The sequence below is a fragment of the Bufo bufo genome, chromosome 6 (genome assembly GCF_905171765.1).
Source record: "Bufo bufo chromosome 6, aBufBuf1.1, whole genome shotgun sequence".
Taxonomy (NCBI): Eukaryota; Metazoa; Chordata; class Amphibia; order Anura; family Bufonidae; genus Bufo; species Bufo bufo.
Window position 1 is genome coordinate 304,139,081 of NC_053394.1, and position 14,417 is coordinate 304,153,497.

Genomic DNA, 14,417 nt, shown 5'->3' on the forward strand with positions numbered 1-14,417 from the left:
TGAGACTTTGTAAGAAAAAAATAATAATTTCCGCTAACTTGGGCCAAAAAAATGTCTGAATGGAGCCTTACAGAGGGGTGATCAATGACAGGGGGGTGATCAATGACAGGGGGGTGATCAATGACAGGGGGGGTGATCAATGACAGGGGGGTGATCAGGGAGTCTATATGGGGTGATCACCACAGTCATTGATCATGCCCCTGTAAGGCTCCATTCAGACGTTCGTATGCGTTTTGCGGATCCGATCCATCTATCAGTGGATCCGTAAAAATCATGCGGACGTCTGAATGGAGCTTTACAGGGGGTTATCAATGACAGGGGGGTAATCAATGACAGGGGGGTGATCAGGGAGTCTATATGGGGTGATCACCACAGTCATTGATCACGCCCATGTAAGGCTCCATTCAGACGTCCGTATGCGTTTTGCGGATCCGATCCATCTATCAGTGGATCCGTAAAAATCATGCGGACGTCTGAATGGAGCTTTACAGGGGTGTGATCAATGACAGGAGGGTAATCAATGACAGGGGGGTAATCAATGACAGGGGGGGTGATCAATGACAGGGGGGGTGATCAATGACAGCGGGGTGATCAGGGAGTCTATATGGGGTGATCACCCCCCTGTCATTGATCACCCCCCTATAAGGCTCCATTCAGATGTCCGTATGTGTTTTGCGGATCCGATCCATCTATCAGTGGATCCGTAAAAATCATGCGGACGTCTGAATGGAGCTTTACAGGGGTGTGATCAATGACAGGGGGGTGATGAGGGAGTCTATATGGGGTGATCACCACAGTCATTGATCATGCCCCTGTAAGGCTCCATTCAGACGTCCGTATGCGTTTTGCGGATCCGATCCATCTATCAGTGGATCCGTAAAAATCATGCGGACGTCTGAATGGAGCTTTACAGGGGTGTGATCAATGACAGGGGGGTAATCAATGACAGGGGGGTGATCAGGGAGTCTATATGGGGTGATCACCACAGTGATTGATCACGCCCCTGTAAGGCTCCATTCAGACGTCCGTGTGCGTTTTGCGGATCCGATCCATCTATCAGTGGATCCGTAAAAATCATGCGGACGTCTGAATGGAGCTTTACAGGGGTGTGATCAATGACAGGGGGGTGATGAGGGAGTCTATATGGGGTGATCACCACAGTCATTGATCACGCCCCTGTAAGGCTCCATTCAGACGTTCGTATGCGTTTTGCGGATCCGATCCATCTATCAGTGGATCCGTAAAAATCATGCGGACGTCTGAATGGAGCTTTACAGGGGTGTGATCAATGACAGGGGGGTGATGAGGGAGTCTATATGGGGTGATCACCACAGTCATTGATCATGCCCCTGTAAGGCTCCATTCAGATGTCCGTATGCGTTTTGCGGATCCGATCCATCTATCAGTGTATCCGTAAAAATCATGCGGACGTCTGAATGGAGCTTTACAGGGGTGTGATCAATGACAGGGGGGTAATCAATGACAGGGGGGTGATCAGGGAGTCTATATGGGGTGATCACCACAGTGATTGATCACGCCCCTGTAAGGCTCCATTCAGACGTCCGTGTGCGTTTTGCGGATCCGATCCATCTATCAGTGGATCCGTAAAAATCATGCGGACGTCTGAATGGAGCTTTACAGGGGTGTGATCAATGACAGGGGGGTGATGAGGGAGTCTATATGGGGTGATCACCACAGTCATTGATCACGCCCCTGTAAGGCTCCATTCAGACGTTCGTATGCGTTTTGCGGATCCGATCCATCTATCAGTGGATCCGTAAAAATCATGCGGACGTCTGAATGGAGCTTTACAGGGGTGTGATCAATGACAGGGGGGTAATCAATGACAGGGGGGTGATCAGGGAGTCTATATGGGGTGATCACCACAGTCATTGATCACGCCCCTGTAAGGCTCCATTCAGACGTCCGTGTGCGTTTTGCGGATCCGATCCATCTATCAGTGGATCCGTAAAAATCATGCGGACGTCTGAATGGAGCTTTACAGGGGTGTGATCAATGACAGGGGGGTAATCAATGACAGGGGGGTGATCAGGGAGTCTATATGGGGTGATCAGGGGCTAATAAGGGGTTAATAAGTGACGGGGGGGGTGTAGTGTAGTGTAGTGGTGCTTGGTGCTACTTTACTGAGCTACCTGTGTCCTCTGGTGGTCGATCCAAACAAAGGGGACCACCAGAGGACCAGGTAGCAGGTATATTAGACGCTGTTATCAAAACAGCGTCTAATATACCTGTTAGGGGTTAAAAAAATCACATCTCCAGCCTGCCAGCGAACGATCGCCGCTGGCAGGCTGGAGATCCACTCTCTTACCTTCCGTTCCTGTGAGCGCGCGCGCCTGTGTGCGCGCGTTCACAGGAAATCTCGGCTCACGCGAGATGACGCTAAATTGGCGTTAGCGTAGCCTGGGGGAGCTGCCGCAATGACGCCTTTCGGCGTTACAGTTGCGGGAAGTGGTTAATCTGGCCAACTGTTGTGAAGGGTGTTTTCTTAGCCAGAGAAAGAATTCTTTGGTCATCCACCACAGTTGTTTTTCATGCTCTTCCGGGTCTTTTGGTGTTGCTGAGCTTACCGATGCGTTCCTTCTTTTTAAGAATGTTCCAAACAGTTGTTTTGGCCACGCCTAAAATGTTTTTGCTATCTCTCTGATGGGTTTGTTGTGTTTTTGCAGCCTAATGATGGCTTGCTTCACTGACAGTGGCAGCTCTTTGGATCTCATCTTGAGAGTTGACAGCAACAAATTCCAAATGCAAATAGCACACTTGAAATGAACTCTGGACCTTTTATCTGCTCATTGTAATTGGGATAATGAGAGAATAACACACACCTGGCTATGGAACAGCTGAGAAGCCAATTGTCCCATTAGTTTTGGTTCCTTAACAAGTGGGAGGCACATATGCAAACTGTTGTAATTCCTACACCGTTCACCTGATTTGGATGTAAATACCCTCAAATTAAAGCTGACAGTCTGCAGTTAAAGCACATCTTGTTCGTTTAATTTAAAATCCATTGTGGTGGTGTATAGAGCCAAAAATTTTACAATTGTGCTGATGTCCCAATATTTATGGACCTGACTGTATGTCAAGCGTCATGCACATGACCGTATCTGTTTTGTGAATCTGCAAAATACGGATGTGTGCCATCCACATTTTTTTTGCAGACCCATTGACTTCAAAGGGTCTGTGGTACGCATTTTGTGGACATATTGTATCTTTTTGCGGAAATGACATACGGATGCAGAAAGTACACGGATGATCTGTGTGCTTCCCACATCCGTATGTCCGTTCCACAAAAAGATAGAACATGTTCTATACTTGGCCACAAAATGTGGAGCACAGACCCAATGAAGACAGTGGGTCCTCAAAAAAGCGGATGCAGCATGGTCGTCACCCACAGTTTGCAGATCCGTATTTTAAAGACTACAAAATACATACGGTCATGTGCAAGAGGTCTAGGTGAGTGAGTAAGTAGATCTGTTAAGCTGGCCATAGATGAACATCAGCTGAACCCTCTATTTTGGTAGGAATGGCTGACAATCTCATGTGTATGGGGGTGTTTATTCAGAATTTCCACCAACGGCAGTTGCCGGGGGAAAACAATGATTGGCCATGTTGGTTTTGAACATGGCCAATCCTTTATTCTTACAGGATATAAGCTACCACAACAGGCAGTAGCTTATTCTACTCTCCCTGAGACCACGTGAACACTCAGCCATATGGAGGGTTCAGGAGAAATAGCTGGCAAGTTATCTGTGGGAACCATAAGATACAGTAACAACACCAAAAATGTTAACTCTCTCAAAAAGATTTATTCAGTGGGGCGCTCTCCAACAGTGGTGCCAATGTCGATAATGCTATTAATTAGCAACCACTTATCTTATGTAATGTTGTGCAGATGTTCCAGTGGCATTGACCGTTATCGACAGGACTGGATAACATATGGATGTGAGAAAGAGGTGCGCAGACTTTTGTATTGCAGGACATTGAAACACTGTATTATAAAAACATGATTGAATAAAGTCATCTTTTTTCCCCATTACCTTATTCAAAAGGCCCAAAACACGTCGTGTGAGGAATACATCGATTTTTACACCCCAGCTGACACCACAATCCAAACCACCTCATCCAAAGAAGGCTCATCCACACCGACACCTTCCATAGATCTCACTACAGAAGGTAATGTATGAATCAATGTCTGATCCAGAGAATGGAAGGGGTGATTAGTTCATAATTATTATATGTTATGCACATGTCCGCTAGGCACAATCAACCGTAGACATTGTATTATGATTAAACCCTTACCCACCAGGCTTATTTCAGCCTTAAAGGGGTTGTCTAGCAGCTTGAATTATTAAAAAAAAAATATATACTTAAAATGGTTTAAAATGCAAAGAGAAGTAATATTTACCAATCCCCACAGCTCCTGTTCCAATGCTTCTCAGGACCACTGCCATCTCTGCACTTACTGCTTCTTTTTCGCTGACCAAGAGTTACAGCTTAATAGGCAATAGCCTTTGCTAGGTTCTTGGCTGCTGTGACAAGCCATTAGCAGCCCACGATCAAGTTTGTGGGTCACAGATGGGTAATTAAGAGAGCCTCCTCCATCTGTCAAACCACTTAGATGCCGTGATCATAACTGACCTCCAGGATCAGAGTTATCTGCAATTTTGGCCATCACTTACAACCAGGCTCCCGAGGTGATCGCACAGGCACAGCCAGGGGTGGATTGGCCAAAGACTCTACAGGGAAGTTTCCTAATGGGCTGATACCCAGGGGGCCCCCTGAGCCCTCCTCATGGCCTCCAGCCAGGCAAGTAATGATCTATTGTTCCCAGAGTTAATTTAACGCTGGGGGCGTCTAGTAGTTATGTACCTGGCTGGCGACCACAGATGCCCTGCTGATTCCGGATTTAACTATATTGCCATCCTAAGGCAAGTGGAGTAGGACAGAATGCAACACAGAGGGGCAGCCTCTGAAGAGATATTTGTGCTGCTGGGCAGTGATGGCCAGTTCGCATTGTTCGCCCGCGAACATATGCAGTCTGCCATCTTTTTTCACAAGTCCGGCGAAGCACAGGTAAGCCCTTACCTGTGCCTGAGCCAGTCTGAAAACAAGTGTCAACAACATGGACAAGAATAGCACATATTCTATTTATTTGCAGGGCCACGGAATGGAAATATGGATGCGGACAGCACACAGTGTGTCGTCAACATCTTTTGTGGCTCCATTGAAATGAATAGTTTTGCAGTCAATCCGCATGAATAGTTTTGCAGTCAATCCACAAAATATGCAGATTGGATGTGGACCAAAACTACTGTCGTGAGCCCTTACTGTGTTTGGTTTTATTTTTGTGATTTACTCACATGACTGCTTCCTGGATGTCCCAACTGCTTCCTCTTCTGCGCAGCACATTAACTGAACCAGGCCAGCGAATGCCCAAAATAGGGAGTAACTTAGAATCATTAATGCAATTATTTGCAGAGCTATTCAACGTTTTATGTAGATTATTGTATGTGTAAACTGGTGTCTGAATGTAAACAAACTCCTTAACATTGAAACTGCAACACCAAGAAGGAAAATTTGTGGAATTATGAAAATCACATGATCAATAGACATTAAAGGGGTTTTCCAAGATATTTTAACCAATACCCAAAACCCCCATGGTTTGAGAAGGCACCAGCACTCGCAGTAGAGCCGTGGCCTTGTTGCAGCTTTGTCTAGGCCATTTGATATCATGTTCATCAGTCACATTGCCTAGGGGCCGCTCAATACTACTGAAATGAATGAATTTGGGCTGCGATACCAAGCACCAATCTCAAACAGCTGATCAGTTAATATATCTTGGAATATACTCAATTGGCTAACTGCAGATATGGTTCAAGCTAAGTTAAATAAGGTAAATGTGAACAAGGCTCTGGGTCCACATGGATTACACCCAAGAGTTTTTAAAGATTCTCTAGGAGCTGGTAGAGTGCCAAGTGATTGGTGCAAGACAACTGTGGTGCCCATATTCAAAAAAGGATCTATGTCCTCCACAAGTAATTATAGACCAGTTAGTTTAACTTCTGTCGTAGAAAAAATGTTTGAAGGACTCTTAAGGGACTATATACAGGAGTATGTGACTATAAATAATATTATAAGTGATAACCAACATGCGTTTACCGAGGACAGAAGTTGTCAGACTAACCTGATTTGTTTTTATGAGGAGGTGAGTAGTAGCCTGGACAGAGGGGCGGCTGTGGATGTAGTGTTTCTGGATTTTGCAAAGGCTTTGATACTGTCCCTCATAGACGTTTAATAGGTAAAGTAAGGTCTATAGGCTTGGAAAGTATAGTTTGTAATTGAATTGAAAACTGGCTGAAGGACAGTGTCCAGAGAGTTGTGGTCAATGAGTCCTATTCAGAATGGTCCCGGGTATAAATAGTGTACCTTAAGGTTTAGTGCTGGGTCCTCTATTATTCAATTTATTTATTAATTATATTGAGGAGGGGATTAATAGCACCATTTCTATTTTTACAGATGACACTAAGCTATGTAGTACTGTACAGTCTATGGAAGATAAACTACAAGCTGACTTGAACACTCTGAGTGATTGGGCATCAACTTGGCAAATGAGGTTCAATGTGGATAAATCTAAAGTTATGCATCTTCGTAGTAGATGTAGCACTGGGAGAATAATTTATAGAGAAGGATTTGGGTGTCCTTGTAGATGGTATATTAAAAAAAACAGCACACAATGTCAATCAGCTGCTTCTAAGGCCACCAGGATATTGTCATGCATTAAACAAGGCATGGACTCGCGTGGCAGGGATGTAATATTACCACTTTACAAGGCATTGGTACTGCCTCATCTGGAATATGCAGTTCAGTTCTGGGCACCAGTACATAGAAAGGATGCACTGCAGCTGGAAAAAGTACAGTGGAGAGTGACTAAACTGATAGGGGGCATGGAGGGTCTTATTATGAAGAAAGATTAAAAGAATGAAATGTATTTAATCTTGAGAAGAGACGTCCAAAAGACAAGGAGGCACTGCCTCCGACTGGAGAAGAAAAAGTTCAGTCTCTAGAAGCATCAAAGCTTCTTTACTGTAAGAACTGTGAATCTGCGGAATAGACTTCCTCAGGACGTGGTCACAGCAGGAACAGGGAACAGTTTTAAAAAGGGTTTAGATGAATTCTTAAAAGTAAATGACATTAATGCTTATGAAAATGTGTAGAAATCTAAGTCTCACTTCCTTCTGGGATTCGCATACCCAGCTATCCCTTGGTTGAACTTTATGGACTTTTGGCTTTTCTTTTAACCGTATTAACTATGTAACTATGCAAATGATAAGAAAATGGAAACAAAATATTTAAAACGGTATAGATTTATTCAGTATTGAGTATGAGAGCCTCGAACAAAAATACACTGAGGCTGGTTTCACACGAGTGAGTGTCACGCTCCGGACTCGCAGCATGGGTATCAGACAGCTCCCGTCTTGAACACCCAGAACTGCTAGAGTCGCATAGCATTATATTGATTTATGATGCTATGTAACCCTTAGAGCTCTGGAATGCATTGGATAACACTGACATGATGCTGTCAGTGTTATACAATACATTCCAGAACTGTAAGGGTTACATAGCATCATAATTCAATATAATGCTATGCGACACCGGCAGAGCTGGTTTTTCAGGACGGGAGCTGTCTGATACCCATGCTGCGAGTCTGGAGCGTGACACTCACTCGTGTGAAACCAGCCTCAGTGTATTTTTGTTCGAGGCTCTCATACTCAATACTGAATAAATCTAGACCGTTTTAAATATTTTGTTTCCATTTTCTTATCATTTGCGTGACACTCGCTCATGTGAAACCATCCTTACACTCCTTGGCATGCTATCAATAAGATTATTAATGGTTGTTTGAGGACAGTTATTCCATACTAAATGCAGTTGGGCACACAAATCATCAAGATCCGTCGCTGGCAGCTCTCTTTGCAATTGCTGATTAATGATGTGCCAGATGTCTCAATGGGAGACAAGCCCAGGGATGCTGCAGTCTATGGTAGCACATTTAGGCAATGTAGGCTGCTCATAGTAGCAAGCGCAACATTTGGCCTGGTGTTGTCTTCTTAAAAAACTGATTTTGGGACACTTTTGATTCCACAACCAAATCAATGTAACAACCAACTGGTAGTTTGTCTGAAATGAAGACTAGAGGGGTCCGGTTACCATAAATTATGCCACTCCACACCATAATCCCGGAGTAGGACCAGTGTGATGTTCCCTTGTGAAGGCCTCTTCGTGGCATTGCCCATGTTGTCTCAAGACCAATTTCTGGCTTTCATTGCTTTAGAGACAAAAGCGGGTATCATCGCTGTAGAGGATAGACCTTCATTCCAGCCTCTGTTGTCTTGCTGTGCACCATGATAGCCTTTGAGACCAATGGTGTGAGATCAATGGAACACCTGTAGCTGGACATATGGCTCGTAGCCCAATGCAGTGCAAACGCCTTCTAATGGTTTGTGTAGACACTGTTTGCCACTCTAAGGTAGGGATATGATGTCCAATTTTCCTTGCAGTACCGAATGGATCACTAAGTGCTATTCTTCTAATCAGAGTATCCGTCCTTGCAGAGGTTCACCTCTGTGTATCTCCAGTTTATTGTTGTTCTTCCAACCACCAGGACAAGCAACAATGCTGACAACTCATCCTAGACGTGTAGCGATCTACTGGAGTGATTAACTAAGGTCTCTCAGTTCAAGGATTCTGTCCCTTTCAGTTTGCAACAAGTGGCAATAACTGGCACATCGGAAAAACAGGAAGCATCGCACAACCATCCTACACAACTTGATCCGATTTTGAGGAGTCATGTGGCTAACTGTCACATTCGGGTGTGGGAGGGAAACACCACATTGAACATAGGAGGGAAAGGGGTAAGGGAATAAGGCCTGGAAACTAGGGAAAGGAGATGGACACCTCCTAGTAAAACCCTAATTAAAGTCCTGTCTAACTAACAGTATGAACAGACCCCAGAGATAGGCGAGCTCATACAAAGGAATACCTAATGTCCTAACTCACCCTTAATACAAATGACAGGGACATGCAACACACAAAATAACCCAAACAAAATACAAAAGAGAAGGAAAACACTTAACTTCAAGTGGCTATAGCAGCACCAGGAACTCAGTCGAGATCCACCCACCAGCTATCCATAACTCAAACTGAAGCTATAAACCGCATAGCATATTGGGAAAAACAATAAATAGAGACGGTTAAATGAACATAATAGCCACACCTGGGGAAAGAAGGTGTGGCAAGCGCCAGAAACAACACAGACGTCATTTGATCCAAACAGAAAACATGTCAGATCAAACCACGTGTTGCCAGTCTCACCAATCTCCTGCCACCTGTCGCGGGAACGTCCGTGACAGTACCCCCACTTCTGCGGGTGACCTCCGGGCACCTAGGACCAACCTTATCCGGATGAAACCTGTGAAAGGCTTTCACCAAACGACTGGCATTCACGTCAGATGCCGGTACCCACATCCTCTCCTCTGGTCCATAACCCTTCCAGTGAACAAGATACTGAAGAGATCTACAGAAAACTCTGGAGTCAATAATCTTGGGGACGACTCCAAAGGTTCAACATATCTCTTCAACAAAGATTTGTCAAACACATTAGGAATTTTCAGAGCCTGAGGAGACAAAAAAGCTACAGGATTAATAATGGCAGTGATCTTATATGGACCAATAAACCTTGGACCCAACTTCCAAAAAGGAACCTTCAACTTAATATTTCTTGTGGACAGCCACACAAAATCACCCACACTTAGGTCCAGACCATTCATACGTTTCCTGTCAGCCACATGTTTATACTTGTTGCCCATATTCATCATATTATTTAGAATTTTCCGCCATATAGAAGATAATGATGACAAAAAACGTTCCTCCTCAGGGATACCGGAAGTATCCGAACCAGAGAATGTGCCAAATTCCGGGTGAAACCCATATGCCCCAAAAAATGGCGACTTACCAGTGGACTCCTATCTACGATTGTTTATGGCAAACTCTGCCAAAGACAAAAACGAGGACCATTCCCCCTGGTTCTCAGAGACAAAACAACTTAAAGGGTTTCTGTCACCCTGCAAAACTCATTTTTTTTTTTTTGGCTAGTTAGATTCCTCATAGTGCGATATAGCATAATATAATGCTCTTACTTACTTTGATGCGGCCGATTCTTTATAAAACAAACTTTTATAATATGTAAATGAGGGCTCTACCAGCAAGTAGGGCGTCTACTTGCTGGTAGCTGCTGCAGAAATCCGCCCCCTCGCCGTCTTGATTGACAGGGCCAGCCGTGATCTCCTCCTCCGGCCGGCCCTGTCAGTAATTCAAAAATCGCGCGCCTCGCGTCATTCGGCGCAGGCGCTCTGAGCTGAGGAGGCTCGTATCCTCAGCACTCCCTCAGTGCGCCTGCGCCGATGACATCACCGAAAGAGAAGACGTCATCGGCGCAGGCGCACTGAGGGAGTGCTGAGGGTACGAGCCTCCTCAGCTCAGAGCGCCTGCGCCGAATGACGCGAGGCGCGCGATTTTTGAATTACTGTCAGGGCCGGCCGGAGGAGGAGATCACGGCTGGCCCTGTCAATCAAGACGGCGAGGGGGCGGATTTCTGCAGCAGCTACCAGCAAGTAGACGCCCTACTTGCTGGTAGAGCACTCATTTACATATTATAAAAGTTCGTTTTATAAAGAATCGGCCGCATCAAAGTAAGTAAGAGCATTATATTATGCTATATCGCACTATGAGGAATCTAACTAGCCAAAAAAAAAAAAAAGAGTTTTGCAGGGTGACAGAAACCCTTTAAGTAAGTCTCCAGACTCTGATTAGTGCGCTCCGTCTGTCCATTCGTCTGTGGATGAAAAGCAGAAGAAAAAGACAGTTGTACCCCCAGCTGAGTACAGAACGCCTTCCAGAATCTGGACACAAGCTGAGTCCCACGATCCGAGACCATGTCAGAGGGAATGCCATGGAGTTTGACAATGTCAACAAACACTTGCGTATGTGTTTTAGCATTATGAAGGCCAGGCAATGCTATAGAGTGCACCATTTTACTAAAACAATCAACTACCACCAGAATAACTGTCTTTCCAAACTAATTAGACAGATCAGTAATAAAATCCATAGACAAGTGAGTCCATGGTCTACTCTAGACGGTATGGGCAACGGAAGTAGAGGTCCCGAAGGTCGAGTACGTGTCACCTTAGCGCGTGCACAAATACTATAGGTCGACACATAGTCCTCAACACACTTACGCAACCCCGGCTACCAGAATCTACGAGAGATGAGGTCGGCAGTGGATCTACTCCCAGGGTGTCCTGTAAGAACCGTACAGTGACAATGAAATTGAATCTGGTGAAAAACAAAGACCATCTGGCCTGCCTTGGGTTCAGTCGTTTAGCCGACTCCAGGTAAGCCAGATTTTTGTGATCTGTGAACACCATGATCGGCTGAATCGCCCCTTTCAACCAATGACACCACTCCTCAAAAGCCAACTTAATGGCCAGCAACTCTCTGTAACCCACATTGTAATTTCTCTCTGTGGCAGAGAGTTTTTTATAGAAAAAAATGCACATGGGCGCTATTTACCAGGTGACGGGCCCTGCGATAAGATTACTTCTACCCCCATCTTGGACGCGTCAACTTCAACAATGAAAGGTTGTGATACATCCGGCTGCACCAATATAGGGGCAGAAGTGAAGCACTCCTTAACCGCAAAAAAGGCTCGCAACGCCAAATCAGTCCACACTAAGACATCTGTCCCTTTCTTAGTCATGTCAGTTAAGGGTTTCACCACTGTCGAATAGTTCTGAATAAATTTTAGGTAATAGTTGGTGAACCCCAAAAACCGCATAAGAGCCTTCAGATTTTCGGGTCGATCCCAGTCCAATACAGCATGGACTTTCTCTGGATCCATTTAAAAACCTGAAGATGACAGCAGGTAGCCCAAGAATTGCACCTCATGTACAGCAAAAACACACTTCTCTAATTTTGCGTACAATTTATTATCTCTTAGGATCTTTAACACCTGTCTAACGTGATCCTGATGAGTCTCCACCTCTGGAGAATAAATTAGTATGTCATCCAAATACACGACAACAAACCTCCCCACCAGGTGATGAAAAATGTCATTCACAAAATGCTGGAAAACCGCAGGAGCATTGGTCAACCCAAAAGGCATGACCAGGTTCTCAAAGTGACCCTCTGGGGTATTAAAAGCAGTCTTCCAATCATCCCCTTCCTTGATCCTGACCAGATTATATGCCCCCCTTAAGTCCAACACCTTGGCATCAACAATCTGGTTAAACAAATCAGGAATCAAAGGAAGGGGGTAAGATCACAGACAGTAATCCTATTGAGCTCACGGAAATTCAGACATGGCCTAAGAGTGCTGTCCTTTTTTTTTAACGAAGAAAAACCCTTCAGCCACTGGAGATTTGGAAGGTCTTATGTGCCCTTTAGCCAAACTCTCGTTAATATACTCTCTCATGGCCATTCTTTCAGGTCCAGAAAGGTTATACAACCTAGATTTGGGATAGGACAATCAGATTCCCGATGCAGAAGTAAATCCTGGCATCCACTTTCATAAAATACATCGGCAAAATCAGAAATAAAATAGGGTAATGTTTTAGTGGTTAAAGCAGAAAAAGATGTATTCAGACAATTGTCAACGCAATAATGACCCCAATCCAGAATCTGTCTAGCTTGCCAATCGATGGTTGGATTGTTCTTGCTTAACCACGGTAAACCCAGAACCAACGGAGGAGGGAGACCCTCCAACACAAAACACAAGATGAATTCCTGATGAAAGTCACCCACTCTTAATCGGCTGTCATGCACCATCTGAGATAAACAATTCTGAGTTAGAAGTGCAGAATCAATAGCAAAAATGGAAATGTTTTTCTCTAATGCACTTGGAGACAACCCGTGCATACAGACGAACTGAGTATCAATCAGGTTCACCCATGCCCCACTGTCGATAAACACCTCAATCCCCACAGTCTTGGACTCTAGCACCACCTCGGCAGTCAGAAGAAATCGGGTACTACCAGTCAAAGACAAATGCACGTTCTCTGACTCCCCTCTTACCCCTCCAAGAGTCATATGGGAATTAGACATCCCCTTTTTTTTTCTTTTTGACGCTGAATGCATGGACATACATCAATAATATGTCCCTTTTGTCCGCAGAAAACACACACTGCCTTCCACGACTAATACGCTTAAAAGCAGATCCAGGAGTAGCTACCCCTAATTGCATGGGTTCGTCCCCAGACACAAACCCAGGAGTATCTTCACCCAAAGTGTCAGAGGAAGACGATACATTATGTGATAGTACGTCCTTAGAGTGGGGGCCCCTAGATCCCTCTCTTAGGTGTCTATCAATGCGCACTGCAAGAGACATAGCAGCTTCCAGAGACTCAGGATTCTCATGAAAGGCCAAAGCGTCCTTTAGCCTCTCTGATAATCCCTGACAGAACTGACTGCAGAGAGCCGGATCGTTCCACTCAGTATCTGTAGCCCACCTCCTAAACTCAGAGCAAGAGATTTCAGCAGAACGCTCTCCCTGGCGAAGGCCACGTAGCTAGGTCTTGGCCAGGGAAATCCAATCCGGGTGATCAAAGATGAGACCCAGAGCTTTGAAAAATTCATCCACCGACCGGAGAGACTGCGATCTAGTCGGCAGAGAAAAAGCCCATGACTGAGCGTCCTCTTTAAGCAATGAAATACCCACACCAACTCTCTGAATCTCATCCCCAGACGAGTGTGGACGTAGCCTAAAATACAATTTGCACACCTCCCTAAACAAAATAAAATGATCACTTTCCCCCGAGAATCTGTCCGGGAGGGCAACTTTAGGCCTTAATACAAATGACAAGGAAATGCAACACACAAAATAACCCAAACAAAATACAAAAGGGAAAGAAAACACTTAACTTCAAGTGGCTATGGCAGCACCAGGAACTCAGCCGAGATCCACACACCAGCTATCCACAACTCAAACTGAAGCTATAAACCGCATAGCATAGTGGGAGAAACAACAATAAATAGAGAAGGTTAAATGACCATAATAATGACCATAATAGCCACACTTGGGGAAAGAAGGTGTGGCAAGCACCAAAAACAACACAGACGTCATTTGATCCAGCAGGCTCTCCGAAACTGAGGTATGAACGCAGCCTTACTGGCCTTTGAGTTGTGGAGATTGCACCCACCTGCAATATAGCATGTGATGGCTGATATTTCATAACTCCTGGTGACCATGTGAATAGTGTTCTATGTGTTCTGGCCTCTCAGATATTATAGCCAGGCATTCAGTTGTCCTATTTCCTATTGTAATTCTATTACAAAGAACTGACTTT

The 14,417-nt window shown here is 44.8% G+C and overlaps 1 protein-coding gene across 1 annotated transcript in view; it reads left to right on the plus strand.

Annotated features, from left to right (window-relative positions):
- PLXDC1 (plexin domain containing 1) overlaps positions 1 to 14,417 on the plus strand; it is a 124,530-nt gene that overhangs the window by 70,757 nt on the left and 39,356 nt on the right. Inside the window, exons 10-11 of the mRNA XM_040436303.1 lie at positions 3,911 to 3,971; positions 4,071 to 4,191. Of these exons, the coding sequence (XP_040292237.1) occupies positions 3,911 to 3,971; positions 4,071 to 4,191 (182 nt within the window). The remainder of the gene's footprint in view (positions 1 to 3,910; positions 3,972 to 4,070; positions 4,192 to 14,417) is intronic.